The sequence below is a fragment of the Dipodomys ordii genome, unplaced genomic scaffold (assembly GCF_000151885.1).
Source record: "Dipodomys ordii isolate 6190 unplaced genomic scaffold, Dord_2.0 Scaffold13, whole genome shotgun sequence".
NCBI lineage: Eukaryota > Metazoa > Chordata > Mammalia > Rodentia > Heteromyidae > Dipodomys > Dipodomys ordii.
Genome location: NW_012267229.1, coordinates 14,591,875 through 14,612,467, shown reverse-complemented (window position 1 = coordinate 14,612,467; position 20,593 = coordinate 14,591,875). Strand labels below are relative to the sequence as shown.

The following is a 20,593-nucleotide window of genomic DNA, read 5'->3' as shown; positions in this document are numbered from 1 at the left end:
AGCAAAAAGAAAAAAGCCAGAAGTGGCGCTGTGGCTCAAGTAGTAGAGCGCTAGCCTTGAGCTGAAGAGCTGAGGGACAGCGCCCAGGCCCAGAGTTTAGGGCCCACGACTGGACCAAAAAAAAAACAACAACCAGCTTCCAGTGAAGTGCTGGTGGAGCTAGGACTTGAACTTAGGTCTTCTGCCTTCCACTTGAGTAGCCTGTGTGTGTGTTAAAGCTATGACCCCTAGAATCTGTCTACCTCACTAACACTTTCCTTTGTTGATCTTATGGCTTGAACTCTGGGTCTGGGTGCTCTCCTTTTGCTGTTTTGCTCAAGACTGGTGCTCTGCCACTTGAGTTATAACTCAACTTCCAGCTTTTTGGTGATTAATTGGAGATGAGAGTCATGGACTTTCCTATCAGAGTAGTGTTTCTCAGATCTCAGCTTTATGGGTAATTACAAGCAAGAGCCACTGCCATCTAGCTTTATTCACACATTTTGTGACATCTAAGTAGAGAAACTGAGGCAGAAGTGGTACAGGAATACTGAGCCCTCAGCCACATCTCTTGGCCTCCCTTCCGGTTACTGGCATCCTCCATGGTTTCTGCTGCAGGTAAAACGGAGGCTGGACCTGGAAACTGACCATCAGTACCTGGCTGAGAGCAGTGGGCCAGTTCGGGGCAGAGGCCGCCACCCAGGAAGAGGTACCCATAGAACTCAGACTGACCAGGCCCAGATTGGGGGTGTGGACAGATTTAATACTTGCAGATTAAACTAGCTGGTGAAGCTTGGTCTGAACCAGGCCTCTGGGAGGCCTAGCAGGCAACTGGATTGGTTGCTCGGCAGGTTCTGGATGGGGAGTTCCCTGGCCAGAAGAGGAATGCTGTGGTTGGCAGGGCCACCTGCTGAGCTAGCCAAGGGGAAGGAACCACCTGTTCCCCACCCCATCCTGCTACTCTAGCCAGGGAGGCAGGCTTGAATAGGAGTAGAATGAATGCTGAGGGGCCTTGCCTTGCCCCATCCCTCCTTGACAGGTGTCAAGTCCCCTGGGGAGAAGTCCCGCTATGAGACATCACTGAATCTGACTACCAAACGCTTCCTGGAGCTGCTGAGCCGCTCGGCAGATGGTGTCGTAGATCTGAACTGGGCAGCTGAGGTGCTGAAGGTGCAGAAGCGGCGCATCTACGACATCACCAATGTCCTCGAGGGCATCCAGCTCATTGCCAAGAAGTCCAAGAACCATATTCAGTGGCTGTAGGTACCGCCAAGGCAGGGGGTTAGGCAACAGCCATGGCAGGCAGAAATGCCTGGTTGTGCCAGCCTGAGCCTCTGTCTTATCTCCTGGGAGGGGAGAGGGCGTCCCTGGGATGGCAGTGTGGAGAAGTACAAGTCTATACAAGTCCTGGGTGGCAGTGTGGAGAAGTACAAGTCTCCCTGCGGTTGTATATCTTCACCTGGGTAACCACCACCTGGCCAAGATGAAGAATACTTCCAGCCTCTTAGAAGATTCCACTGTCCCCTTCCCTGGTCATTACGCATCCTCCTTCTACCACGTGACCACAATTCTGTCTCCTGCCATCCATGAGATTTGTCCGGCATACATTTTATTTTTGCTATTCTTGATTTATTTTTTCCCTTCACACTTCTTCCCACGCATCCTGCTACCCTCTCTGACACATCTATCTGCCTTTTCAGGTTTTGATAGGTCATTCTGTATTGTTTTTCTTTTCACTTAATAACATATCTAGGAAATAACCACATCAGCTGTCATATTGCATGGTGTGTCTGTACTATCATTTACTTACCTAATCCCTACTAGGGACATATAGTACATGTTGACAGTCAGACCAGACTTTCAACCCTATGGCTGTCTGACTTAGAGCCTGATTCATGAGCCAGAGAGGCTTGCCTGGGCCTCACAAAGAACTTCAGCAGCAGACTCTGTCCTGAGGGCCAGGGCTGATGGGCAGCAGGGCCAGGAGCTGCTAACCCTCCCAGGTGCCTCCCCACAGAGGCAGCGATGCCATGATGGGGATCAGTGGGCGGCTTGAAGGGCTGACCCAGGACCTTCAGCAACTGCAAGAGAGCGAGCAGCAGCTGGATCACCTGATGCACATCTGTACCACCCAGCTACAGCTGCTTTCTGAGGACTCTGACAACCAGCGATATCCTTGGATTGGCCAGTGGGCGTGGAGGGCAGGCCTGGCAGGTGGCTGCCCCATCCTAGTGAGATGGGAGAGGTTATCTGGGCTTTGGACTGTGAATTCTGTCTTTGGATGCAAGTCGTAGCTCAGCATTTACTTAACCACATGACCTTGGGCAAGATAGTTTAACATTTTGGAGGCCTCAGCTTCATCAAAAGGAAATAGCTAGGTGCTGGTGGCATACACCTGTAATCCTACCTACTCAGGAGGTTGAGATCTGAGTATCATGGTTTGAAGCCAGCCGAGGCAAGGCAGGAAAGTCTGGAAGTGGCATTGTGGCTCAAGTGGTAGAGTGCTAGTCTTGAGCATAGAAGCTCAGGGATAGTGCCAAGGCCTGAAGTTCAAGCCCCAGGATGGGGGGTGGGTGGGAGAAATGGGGATAGTCTGTGTCAGAAGTTCATGCCTAGCCAGGCGCCAGTGGCTCATGCCTGTAATCCTAGCGACTCAGGAGGCTGAGGTCTGAGGATCACGGTTCATAGCCAGCCTGGGCAGGAAGGTCCATGAAACTCTTATCTCCAATAAACCACCAGAAAACCAGAAGTGGTGCTGTAGCTCAAGTAGTAGAGTGCTCTCCTTGAACTGAAGAGCTGATGGACAGCACTCAGGCCCAGAGTTCAAGCCCTACGACCGACAAAAAAAAAAAAAAAAAAAAGATCATGCCTGTAATTGTAGCTGCTCAAGAGGCTGGGATCTGGAGGATTTAGGTTCAAGGTTAGCCCAGACATAAGATTGCTAAGTTTTTGTCTTCTGCAAAAAACAGGGCTAGGGGTATGGTTTAAGTGGTAGAACTGCAGCCTAACAAGTTCAAGGCCCTGAGTTCAACTGCTGACTAGAAGAGGTATGGGGCAGGGGGAGTAGTAATAGCCACTTCCAGAACTGTACAGATTGTAAAGGTAGCTGGATGATGGGTGTCTGTATACCAGCATATGGAAGCTGGCGGTAAGAGGATCACCAGTTCTAGGCTAGCCTGGGTTGCATAATTAGATATTGTCAGAAAAAGAAAAATGACTCAAAAGAAAGGGAAGAAAGGCTAGTATCAACTATGACAAGTATTCACATAATAGAGTGATGTAGTGCATTATTGTAGCTTTAAAGTTAAGACAGTTTTGTTTTTCTTTTTTTTTTGGGGGGGGGTCTGGTCATGGGGCCTGGGCGCTGTCCTTCAGCTCAAGGCTAGCGCTCTACCACTTGAGCCACAGCACCACTTCCAGCTTTTTTCTTTTTGCTTATGTGGTGCTGAGGAATGGAATCCAGGGCCTCATGCATGCAAGGCAAGCGCTCTACCACTGAGCCACCTTCCCAGCCCCAACAGTTTTGTTTTTCATTTATAAGCTTTGGGTACAACCATCAATTGGTACCAAGATCATAGGCCAAGATAAATGTCAAACTCTAGGTCTGGAGTTCTGTTAAGCTTATCTTGTGTGCACTCCTGCAGCAGATATATCCTTACTAGCTTGGCATTCGTTGGGTGGATGGTCCTGTGGCACAGGTGTGAGGTAGATGCTAATAATAAGATCTCGATCACCAAGGATGTGCCAGACTCTGGAGTGAGAAGTCTATGGAGAACAAATGACTCTGGCTAAGGGACCTACCTTGTTGGCTGTCTGGGTCCTTGGCCCCTTAGAGGCCAAAGGTCATGTGATCCTTGACTCCACCCACCCTAGCCTATGTGACCTGCCAGGACCTTCGTAGTATTGCAGACCCTGCGGAGCAGATGGTGATGGTGATCAAGGCCCCTCCAGAGACCCAGCTTCAAGCTGTGGACTCTTCAGAGGTGAGACCAAGGATTCCAGACCTGACCAGGACAGACTGGGTTGGGATGGTGGTCACTTAGGCCTCAGTTTACCCTGCCTGCTGCCTCCACCCAGACCTTTCAGATCTCCCTTAAGAGCAAACAAGGCCCCATCGATGTTTTCCTGTGTCCTGAGGAGAGTTCAGGGGGGATCAGCCCTGGGAAGACCCCTTCCCAGGAAGCATCTTCTGGGGAGGAGAAGACAGCTGACCCTGTCACCACAGTGCCACCACCAACATCTCCCCCCTCATCCCCCACCATGGATCCCAACCAGTCCCCGCTTAGCCTGGAGCAAGGTAGGTGAAAGAAGAGTGGAGGTTGTCCTAAGTAGTCCAGCAGGATTGGCAGCCCCCTCTTTCCTCCCTGCTGGACCATTCCAGGCCTGAGGTGCTCTCCTGTCTCCCCAGAGCCCCTGCTGTCACGGATGGGTGGCCTCCGGGCCACTGTGGATGAGGACCGCCTGTCCCCCCTGGTGGCTGCTGACTCACTCCTGGAACACATGCGGGAAGACTTCTCCAGTGGGCTCCTTCCTGAGGAATTCATCAGCCTCTCCCCGCCACACGAGGCCCTTGATTACCACTTTGGCTTGGAGGAGGATGAGGGCATCAGAGACCTCTTTGATTGTGACTTTGGGGACCTGACCCCCTTGGATTTCTGATGGGGGCTTTGGGTCCAAGGGTCTCTTGAGACGCTCACCCTACATCTGCAGCCCTGGAGCCCTACCTCTAGGCCATCCTTCTGGCCCTATTAGAAAATTATAATTTATACCCTCTCTCCTTTCTCCAGCAGCTTCTAGCCCTGGGGTCTGGCTGCAGCTGATTGAGCAGGCCAGGAAAGGAAGGATTGTGTGTGTAGTGTGTGTATATATATGTACCTGACACCCTGCTTGTGTGTAATGTGGGGTGAGTAGTGTGTGAGCATGTGTGCGCGTGCTCCTGTACCCGGGAATGAAGGTGAACATACTTGAGCTTGTATTGAAGACATGCCCTGGTGTGTCCACGTGTGTCTGTGTGTGTGGTGTGTGTGTGTGAATGGATCCATGTGTGTGCATGAGGGGGCTCTAACTGCACTTTTGATCGCTGTGCTCCAGGGGCCCAGTGTAGCCCAGATGGCTCCCTGTTCCCAGAATCCTGTGCTTTGACCAGGCCAGGTAGGAGGCCTTGGCTTGCTAGGCTTGCAGGGCAGCCAGAGCACTTCTTGTCTTAAAGGTTTTCTGATCAAAGCTTTAATGGAGCATTATTTATTTATCGAGGTCTCTTTGGCAAGCCTGAGGAGTGAGCAAGGGTGGGATGGGTGTGGGGCTGATACCCCAACTCTCTATACCCCTGTGCAAGGGCAAGGATCTTCCAGCTGTTCTTTGCCCTACCCTGAGGGAGCTGAGGCCTGAGCGGTTTATTTATTGGGAAAGGGAGGGAGGGAGACAGACTGTGGGTGGGTGGATGGAGGGAGGGATGGTCCCTTTTCCAGGGAGGGGTCACTTCAGGTCCCTAACTGCATGCACCTCATGAGTATGAGAAGGGAGAGGTGAATGGGGACCTTCACTGACAGGGTGGGCTGGAGGGGTGTGTGAAGGGCTCACTACCCTAGACCCAGGGGTCCCTCCTGTGGTATTTGAAGCCCCCTCCCCCTATTGCTCTGACCCACCCTCCAATCTGCACTTTGATTTGTTTCCTAACAGCTCTGTTCCCTCCTGCTTTGGTTTTAATAAATATTTTGATGATGCGTGGGCCGGGTTCTAGGACTCTACTCCATATAACTCTGGGGGTGAGAGAAGCCAAGATTTCTGTTGAAAATCCGATTCTCCATGCCTGACTAAATAGCCTTTGGGTCTCATAACCCCCCAAAAGGAGAGTGTTGTCACTGTTTTCTCCTAACTTAAAAAAGTATTTTAGCTGGGCTCTGGTGGCTCATGTCTGTAATTCTAGCAACTCAGTAGGCTGAGTGATCTGAGGATCACAGTTTGAAGTCAGCCCAGACAGACTGATAGAACCAGCACAAAAGCCATAAGTGGAAGCGTGGCTCAAAGGGTAGAGAGCTAGCCGTAACTGAAAAGTTGAGCAAGAGCTTGGACACAAAAATACGTTTATTGTAGAATGAGTGCCGTACAGAGAAGTGCAAAGAGTAGGTAAGCACCATTCCTGTCACCAGAGGCCACTGCTGTCCAGGTTGCTGTGCTGCTTGCCAGGTATCTCCAGGCTTCAGTAAAATACAAGCATGTGTGTACCTTGATACTTTCCAGCCTTGGGATGCATGTCCCCTCCCCTAATGGGCCTGTCAATCTGACTGAAGAAATTTGTGCAAATGAGGCAATCAGCTTCCTGGAAGATCAGTGCTGGTCCCAGAACAGTACCGTAGGGTTAGCTGAAGTAGGGAAAGAATACCCGGTAGGAGGGCTGGGAATGCGGCTTAGTGGTAGAATGCTCACCTGGCATGTATGAAGCCCTGGGTTCAGTGCCTCAGTACCACATGAACAGAAAAAGCTGCAAGTGGCGCTGTAGCTCAAGTGGTAGAGTGCTAACCTAGAGCAAAAGCAGCTCAGGGACAGGCCCAGAGTTCAAGCCCTAGGATTGGCAAATGTATAACCTTAGGCAGGGTGGAACAAGAAATGAGTGTGGCTGGTAGACTGTCAGCGTTAGATGTTATTCTGAGACAAGGCGTCCTCAATTTCATTGATTCTGTATTTAAGCCTCTGGCTGCTGTGCTGAGTATGGGCTGCAGGGAGGGCCAGGATGGCAAGAGAAAGATGTGGGTTGAGCTTGCAAATGCCAAAGAGGGCGGTCCTGAGAACCGGGGCCATTCCCCTGTCAGCCGCTTCCGCTCTGAGTCTCCAGGCCTTTGGGGGTGTCCACTATTACCCCCATCTGATAGATGAGCATGCGGCAGCCGAGGTGCTGGAGCTTTGCTTTGTGGGTTTCGTCTGCTTTGGACCGCGGTTTGCTGTTGCAGTTGGCTTTGTTGGCGGGTCTGGGGCCCCACCTCCGGTGGGTGCTCGTCGCCCTGGGTTCTGCTCCTAGCTGGCTGGCTGTCATTTGCTCCACGAGATGCGGGCAGCTGGAAGGGGCGTGGCCAGCGGGCAGTCGGAGGGGGCGGGGCCAACGATCTGGCCAATGGACACGCGCCCCGCCCCCAGCCCGAGTCCCCCCGGGTCCGGCGGAGAGAGTCCAGCCGGGTGCAGCCGGCCAGCGGACCAGCCTCGCATCCCTCGGAGCGGGCAGCGGCGCCATGGCGTGCGCGGGACTGCTCGCCGTGTGCCTGCTCCGTCCGCCCGCGCCCGAGCCCCCACGGCCCCCCACCCTCCTACCCGCACCGGTCTCCGGGCCTGGCGGACACGCGCTCTTCCAGGACGTGAGTGGGGCAGGCGGGCGGGCGGGCGAGGGGCTCTCCAGGTGTCCATCTTGGGTCCCGCGGGGCTGTCTGTCTGTCCCCGCCCCTGTCTCCATATTTCCTGGCTCGATCTCTGTCTCTGTCTCTTGGCCCTGCCTCTGCCTCTGGGTCTCTGTCTCCCGCACATCTCTGTCTGCCTCCTCTGCTTCTGTGTTGCGTCCCCATCCTGTCTCTGCCTGTCCTGTGTCAGCTCCAGGTCTCTGCCCCCCTCTCCCCTCCAGCCCCCCCTCATCCATGAGTCCTGTGCTGGAGGGGGCTGTCAACACAACCACAGCAACAGTGGCCACCATGCTCTGTGGCCAGGCAGGGCTGGCGGTGATGCAGGGGGTAGGGGGGCGGCTGGACACCTCAGGTGCCCTCTCCTGGCCCCAGAGCTTCCCACGGTCACCCTCTGTGGTCTGGGGCACTCCATGGGCAGCAAGTGTCCCAGCAGCCCCCTCATGGGACTGTAGGAGAGGCTGGCTGGCCTCAGTCACTGCCCCCTCTGTCCTTTATCTCTGTGCTCAGCTGCCCTGGCTTCCTCCCGCCTGCGCCCCAGGTGCCCACCAAGCCTGCTCAGCCATCTGCCCCTCTCACTATCTCAGTGACTCAGCACCTTGACCACTGCTATCCAGGCCAGAAGGGACCTGACCCTCATGCCCCAATATGAGAAAACCAAGGCCTAAGGGGTTTGTCCCAGGACATACCTGGAGTCAGGGACACAGTAGGGTGTGGCCCTTAGTTGTCCCCATTCCCAGCCTGGTGTCCCGGTTCCTTCTCAGCCGGTATCTCCATCTACTCCACCTACGCTATACAGTGCTGCTGTGTGATTCCAAGCAATATCTGACCTTCTCTGAGTCAGGCTGGATGTTAGATCTGTTCTTTAGCCGCACTGATTCTGAGGGTGATAGCCCTCAAAGGAGCTTGGTACTCAGGAGTTGGAGCTATGAAGGCTCTCTATACAGGTTTGGCTTGGTCTATGCCTCCCTGTCACGCCTGCTGACTGCTCTTTGCTGGGCTGCTTTGGAGGACCTGGGGAGTCTCTGGTCTCTGGCAGAGGCAGAGATCTGTATGAAGAACAAGTTGCCTGTCTTCTCCACCTCTGTGAAAAACAAAACAAAACAAAAAACTGTTGCCCTTGCCTTATACCTCTCTCCCTCCCTCTTACACATATCTGCCCACCGCCCTCACACTGAATTGGCCTCATTAAAAATCCGTAGCTCTGAAAGGGTTAAACCCCAGGTGGCTCCTCTGTGGCTAGTGGGAACAGTGAGGCACCTGTGTCAGCATCTTCAACAGACACAGGGGATAATAAAAGTGGGAGGAGGCTGAGAGGGACTGGATGGCCACACAGCAGAGTTGGGGTTCATGTCTGGGACAGGTGCCCAAGATCTTTGAGCCGCATCTTGGCCTATCTCCCCAACTTTTCATAGGCTGAGATCGTGCCAAGGGCTGATGCATTAGATAGCTCAACACTTGGGCTCAACTCCAGCTGTGGGAGGCAGGGGTGTAGGAGCTGGCCTGGAGCACCCCTAGGAGGCCCAGCCCTGCAGGAGAGGAGAGCAAGCAGCAGGCTCCCCGGTGTGTGCTTCCTGTTCCCCCCCCCTCGCCCAGGAGCAGGAGAAGTTCCTGCGGGGCTGAGCTGGAGGCAGTGTGCAGCACAGGACAGGCAGGCCAGCTGGGGCTCTGTTGGTGGGTAGGGGGCCTGCTTCCTCCCAGCCCCCACTCTCCAGCTCCACTCATGCTCCTTTGTCCTCCAGGTTTTCCGCAGGGCAGACAAGAATGGTGAGTATGGTCTTCCTCAAGTCCCACAGTATGTGTGCTGGAGGGGAGGGGTAGGCTGATGAACATCAGAGAGGCCCTAGGGAATATTAAGGGTACACATAGTCTATTTATGGAGACAAATCTTGGGGCTGGAAACAGGAAATTAACAAAAGCATCCTTTCCCTAGAACGAGATCAAGGGAATATGGTTGGGCCAGAGGCTAGAGGTAGGGGCTTCACTTGCTGCACACAGTGTCCTGGCGCAGTAGTGGGAACATGACCTCATATGTGCCTTGCCACAGCCAACTGGAATAGAATTTCACTGCATTTCACAAAGGAGGAGAGGCACAGAGAAGGGAAGCAAGTTGCCTGAGCTCACATGGCCTTGAATCGGTGGTGTTAGGCTCCCTGGGGGAGGTACTCTTCCACTGGAAAGGATGGGATAGTGGAAGAAAAGCCTGATTTTTACAGGACTTCTCACTTTCTAAAGCTGGAAGGGCTTGGAGGGCACAGTTAACTCTAGCCCTTGAGCAAGGCTAAAGCTGGACCCTGTGTACCAGGAGTCTGAGATCCTGCTCCAGGAAGAGCCCAAGGAGACCCAGCATGCAACAGGTTGCTGTTTCTAGAGGACTCAGCAGCTTGCTGTGCCCATTGGCCCGTGGAGCATCTGAGCTGAAGCAGCCACTCAACCTTGAGCTCACCTTTCTCTGGGTCTGCACGCCCTCTTGTGTTTTTGTCTTTTTTTTTTGCCAGTTGTGGGGCTTGAACTCATGGCCTGGGCTCTGTCCCCAATTTATTTGCTCAAAGCTAGCAGTCTACCACTTTCAGCCACAGCCTCACTGTTGGCTGTTTTGTTTTGTTTTTGGTTGGTTATGGTTATGAACTCTGGACCAGGGCACTGTCCCTCAGCTCTTCAGCTCAAGGCTAGTGCTCTACCACTTTGAGCCACAGCACCACTTCCGGTTTTCTCATGATTAATTGGAAATGAGAGTCTCACATACTTTCCTTCCCAGGCCGGCTTTGAGCCGTGATTCTCAGATCTCAGCCTCCTGAGTAGCTAGGATTGGCATGAGCCAATGGTGTCTGGTTTGTTTTTGCCTTCTTGAGACAGGGTTATGTCCTTACTCCTTGCCACTTCCCTTTAGGCCTCTTCAAATTGGTAGGGACCATTGATCATGACTAATGCCCTCAGACTAGGAAAGTGGCTTAGTGGTAGAGTGCTTGCCTAGCATGCATGAGGCCCTGGGTTCCATTCCTCAGTACCACATAAGCAGAAAAAGCAGGAAGTAGCACTGTGGCTCAACTGGTAGAGGGGTAGCCTTGAACAAAAAAAGCTCAGGGATAGCACCCAGGCCTTGGGTTCAAGCCCCAGGACTGGCCAAAAAAAAAAAAAGACCTGATACTCTGGGCTGGTACATAACACAATTTATGCACAAGTTCCCTGGGTTCTTTTTTTTTTTTTTTGTCGGTCATGGGTCTTGAACTCTGGGCTTGGGTGCTGTCCCTCAGCTCTTCAGCTCAAGGTAGCACTCTACTGCTTGAGCCACAGCGCCACTTCCTGTTTTCTAGTTTATTGGAGATAAGAGTCTCATGGACTTTTTTGCCCAGGCTGGCTTTGAACTGTGATCCTCAGAGCTCAGCCTCCTGAGTAGCTAGGATTACAGGCATGAGCCACCAACATCCAGATTTCCTTGGGTTCAATCCTCAGAACCCCACCCCACCAATAAAAGACACACGTGCTAAAAGAGGCTGTAATCCCAGCCCTTGGGAGGTAGAGGCAGGACTGAGTTCAAGGCCAGCCTAGTGTTTATATCAAACACCTGCCCCTCCAAAGATACATACATGCTCTCACTTGGGCCAGGCATTTGCTTGGAGACCTTGCACACATTCAGGCTGACTCCTGTGTGCCGCATCCCACTTCTGCTCTTGGCCTCTGCTCCCTCACACCCTTGATGGGGGAGCTCAGGCCTCTGCAGCTAGCCTGCTGCTCTGGCGATTGAGAGGACTTCCTCTGCTTCCCTGAGCCTTCTCTGTGAAAATTGTGGGTCCAGTGCATGGAGGGTCCCTCCATCCTGGGGCCAGGCTGGCTTGCATGTGGGGCAGACTCGGCCCCCACGTCCTCCCAAACCATGTTCTGACGTGTCCCATGTCCCAGGCTGTTATCCTTTTGTTTCCATTGGCGAACATTGAGTCTCTTATTCAATTCCATGCACCGAGTGGCTCTGTTCCCTTCAGCAGGGATCTTTGGGACTTCAGTCTTTTTGTCCCCCAACAGTCAGGGCCCCCACCGAGGTTGGAATTCCATGCTGGGTGGCTGTGAATGTTGTGTGGCTTTTTGGGGGTGGGGGAGTGGCCTAGGCAGGGAGGGGGAGGGGGCAATAGTGATGGCTGGAGGACAGCCACTGTCTTCCTATCCTCGTAGATGATGGTAAGCTGTCATTTGAGGAGTTCCAGAATTACTTTGCTGACGGGGTTCTGAGCCCTGGGGAGCTGCGGGAGCTGTTCAGCGGCATTGATGGGCATCCCGCCGAGTGAGTGTGAGAGGGGTGAGCTGAGCTGTGGGCAGGTGCCTGGCCAGGTTGTCCCAACCCCACTGGGTCCCTGCTGCCTTGATTCTTTTTAGAGGACAGAGAGTGGGGAGCAGGGAGAAAGTGCCAGGGCCCAGTGCCAGCTTTACCCACCCACCCACCCCAGCTCCAGACTTGCTGCTACACTGCTTCCAGCTGGGGCCCCAAAATAGCCAGGCCTGAGTCACCACCTCTACTCAGCCATACTCCATTGCTGCTTCCTGCAGAAATCAGAGCAGAGGGTGCCTGGGGATCACTGAGCCCCGCTTGCCCCTACCTGGGGATACAGGGGCCCAAACTCATACCCTCCCATGCATGCTTCTTCCCCAGGCTTCCTCACTCAGCGCACACGCGTATTTCACACATGCACACAGCTATCCTTCCCCTCACCTCCCCTGTCTCTTCAGGCTAAATCCCAGACCAGCTCGGCATTCAGGGCTCCCAAGACTTAGATGTTTATGTACAATGTCCTCTCTTCCGCTGACCAGACACCCCATCCAAATTTGGTGCTAGGCTGAGTTGGGAGCGAGTGTGGGGGAGATGTGGGCTTGAGTCAAGGTCTGAAAAGTTTCTTCTCTTTCCTGCAGCAACTTAGAAACAGAGAAGCTATGTGGTGAGTCAGCCCACGGTGCCCTGTTGCTGGTCTGGGGTTGGGGCAGGATGGACTGGGCTGCTTGGTATCTGAGGAATTCCAGGGTTGGGCAGCTGGTCCAGGTCAGGGGCCTGGGTACCCTTGAATACCTCCTCTGTCCACAGAGTACTTCTCCAAGCACCTGGGTGTCTACCGACCTGTGCTGGCTGCATTAGAGTCTCTGAACCGTGCAGTGCTCACTGCCATGGATACCACCAAGCTGGTGAGTGGAGGGGCAGATGATAGGGGGTCCAAAATGATCCATGGGGTGGGGGGGAATGCATGGTGCTGTGAGACCCTTTTCTGTTGCAGAGCTAGAGGCCTGAGTTGAAATTTTGCAAAACAAAATCCTACTTAGTGGCTTATGCCCCTTTAGCCCTTCTGGGCCTGTTTCCTCATCTGCACTTTGCTGTGAAAATTAAATGAGAGTAGAGGTTGGGGTTTTTGTGTACTTTGTTTTCTTTATGGTTCCCAGCACCCAAAGCAATGCCTGGCACACAGTGGGTTTCTGCTAGGGGCCAGACATTACTGTTGAGGGCTGTGAAGCCAGGACCAGCAGCTGTGGGCTAGCGTGGGGGATGGGGAATGTGCTCATATATGTCCACAGGCTATGTTGGTACACAGCCTGTGAGGGCTGGGCCTGAGGGCATATTCTAGTCCTCAGGTATATGTGTGCCCACCTGTGTGGGCACCTGTGAGCCGAAGTGTTGACAGCTTGGGTCCCAGGCCTTTAATGTTGACTTAAAAAATATAGGCCTCCCCTCCTTTTGTGTGAAAGGAGCCAGGCACCCCGTGGCTCTCACGCCTGTAATCCTCAGGAGGCTGAGATCTGAGGATCATTGTTCAAAGCCAGTCTTGGCAGCAAAGTCCCCATGAGACACTTAATTAACTACTCAAGATCTGGAAGTGGTGCTGTGGCTTAAGTGGTAGAGCATTAATTTTGAGCACAAAGAGGCTCAGGAACAGGCCCTGAGTTCAAGCCCCATGACCAACAATAATAACAAAAAAGGAACCTCAGTTGGGTGTGTGGCAGCTCACACTTGTAATCTTAGCGACTGTGGAGGCTGGGATCTAGAGAATCATGATTTGAAGCTGGCCTGGGCAAAAAGTTCATGCGACCCCTTTACAGCCCATACCTGGGTTCAGTACATGTATCTATCATCCCAGCTACAAGGGGAAGTGTAAGATAGGATTATGGCCTAAGTGAAGGCTCAGGAAAAAAGACAGACCCTATCTCTAAATAACCAGTGCAAAAGAGGGCTGGAGTGGTTGATGGTAGAGTACCTGCTTAGAAAGCACAAAGCCACCGGGCACTGGTGGCTCATGTCTGTAATCCTAGCTACTCAGGAGGCTGAGATCTGAGGATCCCTGTTCAAAGCCACCCCGGGCAGGAAAGTCTGTGAGACTCATCTCCAATTAACCACCAGAAAACCGGAAGGGGCACTGTGGCTCAAGTGGTAGAGTGCTCACCTTGAGCTGAAGAGCTGAGGGACAGCGCCCAGGCCCAGAGTTCAAGCCCCACGACCACCACCACCACCACCAACAACAACAAAGGCACAAAGCCCTGACTTCAACACCAGTATCATCAAAACAACAACAAAAAGGCACTTTCATCTCCCTTTGTCCCCGAGCTCTTAAAAGCAGGAGTGTGGTGGAGAGGGAGGGATGAGCCTGGGATTGTGCTTCAATCAACTGTGCTAGGCTAGAGATCCAGCCCAGGGCCTTGCATATATTACCCAAGAAAAGAACTCTACCCCTGGAGCGGAACCCATCCCGACCCCACTTCTTTTGGAAAGAGAACCTGAGACCCTCAGTGAAAGATCACTTGAGCACATAACCAGAAACCCAGCTTCCTCTGGTTGCTTTCACGTAGATTTAGTAGTTTTTCAAAGCATTGTCCCTTGGGCCTGATGAGCAGCTGGATTACTGGTCTTTGAACTGGCACTGGTTTGAAGGATTCAAATGCAGGTCAAAACGAGGGCCCATCTTCCTGGCCCAGAAAGGGATGGGTACGGCCCACCCCCACTGCATGAGCCTGCTAGCTGCCAACCCTTGAGACTTTATCTGGTACAGGATGTCTGGATGGCCTGCAGCCTCTGTTCCTGCAGGTCCCTGGCGCCACCATCGCCTTAGTCCAACACGATTCAATCGAATACTTCGTGCACCAGCCTGGAGCCGCACTCCTGGTACATGGCCCGGGTCATCCAGCCTTGTTGGAAGGAGTGCAAGGAGGCCACCATGGAGCCTCCAGTCCACACGGCTGTGCCACGCCCAGGCTTGGCCACCAGTTGGGGCTGCAGAGTCGGGTAACCATGCCGCCGGCACTGGGCCTCCAACTCTTGATGCAGGCGTTCAGGGAAGCCAGGAAAAAGCGTGGAACCACCAGCCAGCACCACGGTGTTGGCCAACCGTTTCCGCATGGTTGATGGCATCTTCTGGAGGGCCTGGAAGGCCAGGGTGTCCAGCCCCGGCTCGGCTTGGCCTAGCAGAGCGGGCTGGAAGATGGGTTCGGGGCAGCGGAAGCGCTCGTGGCTGAGGTGCACGGAGCACCCACTGCCCACGGAGAAACAGACGGGGTGGTGGCGCTCCGGGTGCTGCAGGTCGCCCTCGAAGTCCTGCGACACGTAGCAGCAGCGCTTCTTGAGCTGGGTAATGACCTTGCGGGACAGCGCCTGCAGCTGGAGGTCCGGGCACGCCGCCACCAGCAGTTCCCGCAAATAGCGCGACAGGGTGCTGCCACCCACGTCCAGCCGGAAGGTGGCCTTGTGCCACGAGTGGCCCGAGTAGATGGGCGTGGCGTGGCACACGCCCGCGCCCGCCTCCACCGCCAGCCCGCTGAGCGCGCCCGTGGAGCAGAGCGCCAGCAGCGAGGTGTTGGCCATGAGGCACGCGGGCACCGCCAGGGCCTCGAACAGCAGCTCGGCCGTCTTCTCCCGGCCTTTGGGCGGCGCCGTCGGGGAGTCGCTCACCAGCACGGGCCACTGCTCCGGGGAGAGGCGCAGGCCGCCCACCAGCAGGCGCTCCCACAGCCCCTCCAGCGCCTCCCAGTCCGTCACCACGCCGTGCTTGATGGGGTGCGCCCGCGCCACCCCGCTCGCCAGCTCGCAGCCCGGCTCGCCCCGCACGCCCGGCTGCGCCGCCGTGCGGTCCCAGATGGACACCAGGCTCGAGCTCTTCAGCACTACGCGTGGCAGGTGCTCGCCCGCGAAGCCCGCCTTGGTGAAGCCCGAGCCCTGGTCCACGACCACCGCCACGTGGCCCACGGAGAGCGGACCGCGGACCTGGCAGCCGCGGCTGTGTTTCCGGTGCCTAGGCTTGGGCGCCCCAGAGCCTCGGTCTCGCCTGTGGGTTTTGTAACCGACCAGGCTGAGTCTAGGCTCCGCCTCCTGGCGCTGAGGCTCCGCCTCTTGGGACCAAAGTGGCTCCATGTGTGCCCGCGACTCCGCCCCGGGCCTGCGGCCCCGCCCCCGGGCCCGCGCCTGACTTCGTTCTCCCCAGCTCTGGTTCCAGGCCCCGCCCTCTCAGGGCTCACCGCTGCCGTGTGGCTCCGCCCCCGTCCCCCTACAGCAAGAAGTGGGTGCCAAATCCCAGATCCTGCGAAGCCGTCCGGAGGAGCGGAGCTGTGGGAGTGAAGGGGCCTTTGGGTAAGGCCATCTGGACCTATATCCGTCTTTGGGGGACCCAAGAGTCTGGCCCTGTCTACAGGCAGTCTCCTGGGCTGGGCAGAAGAGGTTCCTGGATGTGGATGGAGCAGAGAGGATGGTCAGAGAAGGGACAGAAGAACGTGGATTGAACGCATTGTGACCTCAGCACTGGCTGAGCTGCCGCAGCCCTTCCCCCTCCCCAAGCTTCCTGGACCTTCATCCTCCTTCTTTGCACAGTGCTGATGGCAGCGACTTCGGCACCCATACTTTGGCCTTAGCCGTCTAGCACAACCAGTTCTTGCCCCAAACACAGGGAGAAACTGATGGATAGACTCTGGCCAAGTGTGTGACATTTCCGATTTAAAAACCGAGAAGCTCTTTAGACCCAGGGGGCCCAATGTGTGCTTCCGTTCTGAAGCCCGCTGTGAAACCCTGAGCAAGGCTGCACCCTAAGGCCCTGCACTGTTTCTTCTCCTAAAAGGTAGTAAGAATTCTCACACATAAAAAGGCCACTTCCGGTCCCTGTGGATATTCTAGAACCATTTAGGTTTCAAGTAGAAGGCATGCTTCAATGATCTTAAGCCACAACAAGGACCTACTTACAAGGATCTTGTCTTATGGATCACAAGGGCAAGTGTGAAATCAGGTTTCAGGAACAGGGTCTGACTGTAGGGTTTAGGACACTGGGCTGTGCACAGTTCTTGTATCATGGTTTTATTCTGAAGACTGGTGTTAGCTAGGATGTGTTCATGTAGAAAACATGGTCTCTGAAGTTAAGTTCTACAGAAGAAACTGATAGGGACAGCTCCTGCCAGGGAGCATGGTTCCCCATCTGTATGTGGGTGGTGGAGCTGTCAGCTTTCACAAGAGGCAGGTATGGTGCTGTGGGTCATGTTCACCAGCAGGAAGCAGGCTGGCACACCTTCAGCAGAAGCTGGACTATGATTTTAGGCAGAAGACCTTCATCCTTCTACATCTGCAGTGTTCTGAGGTTGGTCACCAGTGTGTGGCTAGAAAGCAGACTGCATTTTTTTTTTTTGGTGTTGTTTTTTGTTTTGGATATTTCCTTTCTCCATATATTTCTTCTCTCTCTCTCTCTCTCTCTAATCAGTCATGGGACTTGAACTCAGAGTCTGGGCTCTGTGCCTGAACTTTTTCACTCAAGGCTAGCATTCTAGCACCTGGAGCCACACTACCACGTAAGGTTTTGTAGTGGTTAATTGGAGATGAGTCTGACACTTTCCTGCCCTGGCTGGCTTTGAACCATGATCTTCAGATCTCAACCTCCTAGGTAGATAGCATTACAGACATGAGTCACTGGCACCTGGCTCTCTTATATTTTTCTTTTTTTTTCTTTTCTTTTTTTTGTCGTTGGTCATGGGGCTTGAGCTCTGGGCCTGGGCACTGTCCCTCAGCTCTTCAGCTCAAGGTGAACACCCTACCACTTGAGCCATAGCTCCACTTCTGGTTTTCTAGTGTTTATTGGAGATTAGAGTCTCACAGTTTTGAACCGAGATCCTCAGATCTCAGCCTCATGAGTAGGTAGGATTATAGGCGTGAGCCACTGGCACCTGGCTATTTATTTATTTATTTTTGCCAGCCATGTGGCCTGAACTCTGGGCCTGGGTGCTGTCCCTCAGCTCTTCAGCTCAAGGCTAGCGCTCTACTACTGGAACCACAGCACCACTTCCAGCTTTTTCTGCTTATGTGGTGCTGAGGAATTGAACTCAGGGCCTCATGCATATGAGGCAAGCACTCTACCATTGAGCCACCTTCCCAGCCCCTCTTTGTATTTTTCTACACTTTTTCTCCCCTTCCTTTCAGCACACAGGGCCCTGTACGTGCAAGCTAGGCAAGCATGCTACTACTGACCTACATCCTCAACCCATTGATTTGGGCATTATCTGGTTCTTCCAGACTCTTGGTGTCTTGAACAAAGATCTGGGTGAAACACAGGAGTTATTTGAAGCCAATAGATTCCGTAAAGCAAGAGTAAGGTGAAAGTACTCTTGGAATTTGGGAGAGGGCCTGCACTTGAGCAGAAAGTGCCAAGGAATGGGGTGGTGTGTCTGGGATGATTTGGGGCTGGTTTGGGTTGAGGGTTGGATAGCACCTCCTACAGGAGGAGCCCTCCCCTGATGGACAGTTTTCAATGGTGGATTGTGATTACATAACAATTTTTCTACTGTACATGCCTACATGTTGTTATATTAGTATGCAAAGCATAACAATGAAGCCTTAATTAGGGATTTTCCCCTCCAAAAGATTACTTAAGGTTCACCAAGCACAGTGCTGTGCATGTACCTTTTAAGGGGGCTTTCCATTCTGGGCAGATGATCATCAGGATGTTTAGACAGCACAATCACCCTCCTAGGAAGAGGGTCAGTTGGATCTATGGTTGGACCTTCAGTAATAGGGGTGTTCCTGGTTTGGCTTTAGGAAATAAGTCTTTGCCTCCATCATTCTGACCATACTTTCCTGTATCAGCTCTATATGTTGTGCAGGCTGGCCGGCGATCCTCCTCCTGCCCCAACCTCTTTTTTTTAATTTAATTTGAATTTTTTGTCGGTCATGGGCTTGAACTCTGGGCCTGGGCGCTGTCCCTCAGCTCTTCAGCTCAAGGCTAGCGCTCTACCACTCGAGCCACAGCACCACTTCCAGCTTTTTGCTTATGTGGTGCTGAGGAATCGAACCCAGGGCCTCATGCATGCAAGGCAAGCACTCTACCACTGAGCTACCTTCCCAGCCCCTGTCCCTCAGCTCTTTAGCTCAAGGCAAGCACTCTACCCCTTGAGCCACAGCACCATTTCCAGTTTTCTGGTGGTTAATTGGAGATAAGAGTCTCATGGACTTTCCTGCTCCGGCTGGCTTTGAACCCAGATCCTCAGATCTCAGCCTCCTGAGTAGCTAGGATTACAGGCATGAGCAACCGGCACCTGGCTGCCCTGACCTCTTAAGTGCTGGGATTATAGAGATGTGCCACAGTGCCCAGCTAAGGCAACATGTTGGGTAAGGCTTGAGTCAAGGTGGCTCTAGGGTTTTTGGAACTTGGTCTCGGACTCGGCGAGTGAGTAGCAGCAGCTGGCTCCTACCAGAGCATGCTGGGCCTCCCTGAGCAATGTCTGGAGTGAGCCTCATACTGGGGGCCACAAGTGCCAATGTAGTGGGAGCAGGGGTGAGAGAGAGGAGCTGGGCCTGCACCCCTAATTACAGGTTTGGGCTTTTCCCAGAGGGCGATGGAGAATGGTGAGAGCCATGAGCAGGAGACACATCTGCCCTAGACAGGATTAGTTGGGAAGAAGCCTTTGGCTAAATGGAGAAAGGGAATGGGTAGATTGGGATACCCCATCAAGTGCTTACCCTGAGAGGCTCCCACATCCTTGGGAGTTAACAAGCACAGTAGGGTAGGAGTGAGGGCCCAGAGGCCAGGGCCCCCAGCTCCATTTCTTCGGTGGTCCCACAGGCTGAATTTGAGGCTCAGACTCACCCCAGCCCACAGTGGGGCCCTCCATCTAAGGGATTTCTCCTTTCACCCTAGTTGTTTTGGTGCTGAACTAGGGCTTGAACTCTGGATCTGGGTGCTGTCCCTCAGCTCTTCAGCTCAAGGCCTGCACTCTACCACTTGAGCCACAGCATCATTTCCAGTTTTCTGGTGGTTTATTGGAGATAAGAGTCTCATGGACTTTCCTGCCCAGGCTGGCTTTGAACCTCGATCCTCAGATCTCAGCCTCCTGAGTAGCTAGGATTACAGGCGTGAGCCACAGGTGCCTGGCCTTTAACTTGCTTTGCTCAAGGCTTGGCACACTACCACTGGAGCCATGCCATGGCTCCACTTCTGACTTTTTGTTGGTTAATTGGAGAGAAGCATCTCACTGACTTTCCTGCCTGGGCTGGCTTTGAAACCTCCACTTTCCTAGCTCAGCCTCCTATGAGTAGCTAGGGTGACAGTGCCCAGCTTGCCAAAGGGAGTTCTGAATGTTGGTCACTCTTGAGGATGGCAGCCCTCTACTGGAAACAAGTTTTTCCTCCTAGCATGGCCCAGCCCGTGTGGGTCCTAGTCCATCTCCTTTGTGCCTACAGATCTGACAGAATCTGAACTGGGTCTGGGGTGCTGTGGGATGGGGGAAGACTGAACCGGGCCTGGGGTGTTGGGGGGGGACGGGGTAGATGTGAGCCGGTCCTGGGGTGTTCGGGGGGAGGACTGGGTAGATGTGAGCCGGGCCTGGGTGCTGCAGGACCGGTCCTGGGGTGTTCGGGGGGACTGGGTAGATGTGGACCGGGCCTGGGTAGATGTGGACCGGGCCTGGGGTGTTCGGGGGGACTGGGTAGATGTGAGCCGGGCTGGGTGCTGGAGGACCGGATCTGGGGTGCGGGGGGGAGGTACCGTCCGCAGGCCGCGGCGGTGGCTCTGCTGGTGATATACTGCACCTCCCCGCCCGCGACCCCCGACCTTCGGCCGCGCCTGCCGGGCGCCCGCGACGCCCCGCGGGGAACTGGGGAGGCCGGCGGGCTTGCTATGCACTCTTTATTGGGCCGAGTCCTGGGACTGGGGGCCGCGCCGGGCCTTCAGAGCCGAGGGCGAGGGCAGCGGCGCCGCTTGCGGGGCTGCTCTTCGCCGGGGTCGCCCTCGCGGTCCGCCTCGCTC

At 54.2% G+C, this 20,593-nt stretch overlaps 3 protein-coding genes across 5 annotated transcripts in view; 2 read left to right on the top strand and 1 right to left on the bottom strand.

The window, feature by feature from the left end:
* The window catches only part of E2f1 (E2F transcription factor 1), an 11,077-nt gene extending 5,713 nt beyond the window's left edge, over positions 1-5,364 (top strand). Inside the window, exons 2-7 of the mRNA XM_013010792.1 lie at positions 598-688; positions 1,019-1,238; positions 1,997-2,149; positions 3,848-3,962; positions 4,057-4,276; positions 4,388-5,364. Coding sequence (XP_012866246.1) covers positions 598-688; positions 1,019-1,238; positions 1,997-2,149; positions 3,848-3,962; positions 4,057-4,276; positions 4,388-4,638 — 1,050 coding nt within the window. The 3' untranslated portion in view covers positions 4,639-5,364. The remainder of the gene's footprint in view (positions 1-597; positions 689-1,018; positions 1,239-1,996; positions 2,150-3,847; positions 3,963-4,056; positions 4,277-4,387) is intronic.
* A 1,771-nt stretch (positions 5,365-7,135) lies between these two features.
* Positions 7,136-20,593, top strand: part of Necab3 (N-terminal EF-hand calcium binding protein 3) — an 18,998-nt gene continuing 5,540 nt past the window's right edge. For all 3 annotated transcript variants that reach the window (XM_013010758.1, XM_013010756.1, XM_013010757.1), the window contains exons 1-5: positions 7,136-7,325; positions 9,104-9,128; positions 11,529-11,637; positions 12,261-12,286; positions 12,430-12,527. In XM_013010758.1, the coding sequence (XP_012866212.1) occupies positions 7,203-7,325; positions 9,104-9,128; positions 11,529-11,637; positions 12,261-12,286; positions 12,430-12,527 (381 nt within the window). In that variant the 5' untranslated portion in view covers positions 7,136-7,202. The remainder of the gene's footprint in view (positions 7,326-9,103; positions 9,129-11,528; positions 11,638-12,260; positions 12,287-12,429; positions 12,528-20,593) is intronic.
* On the bottom strand, positions 14,449-15,732 carry Actl10 (actin-like 10). The gene has a single exon (XM_013010630.1). It carries the CDS (start codon positions 15,730-15,732, stop codon positions 14,449-14,451), a length of 1,284 nt encoding a protein of 427 aa, XP_012866084.1.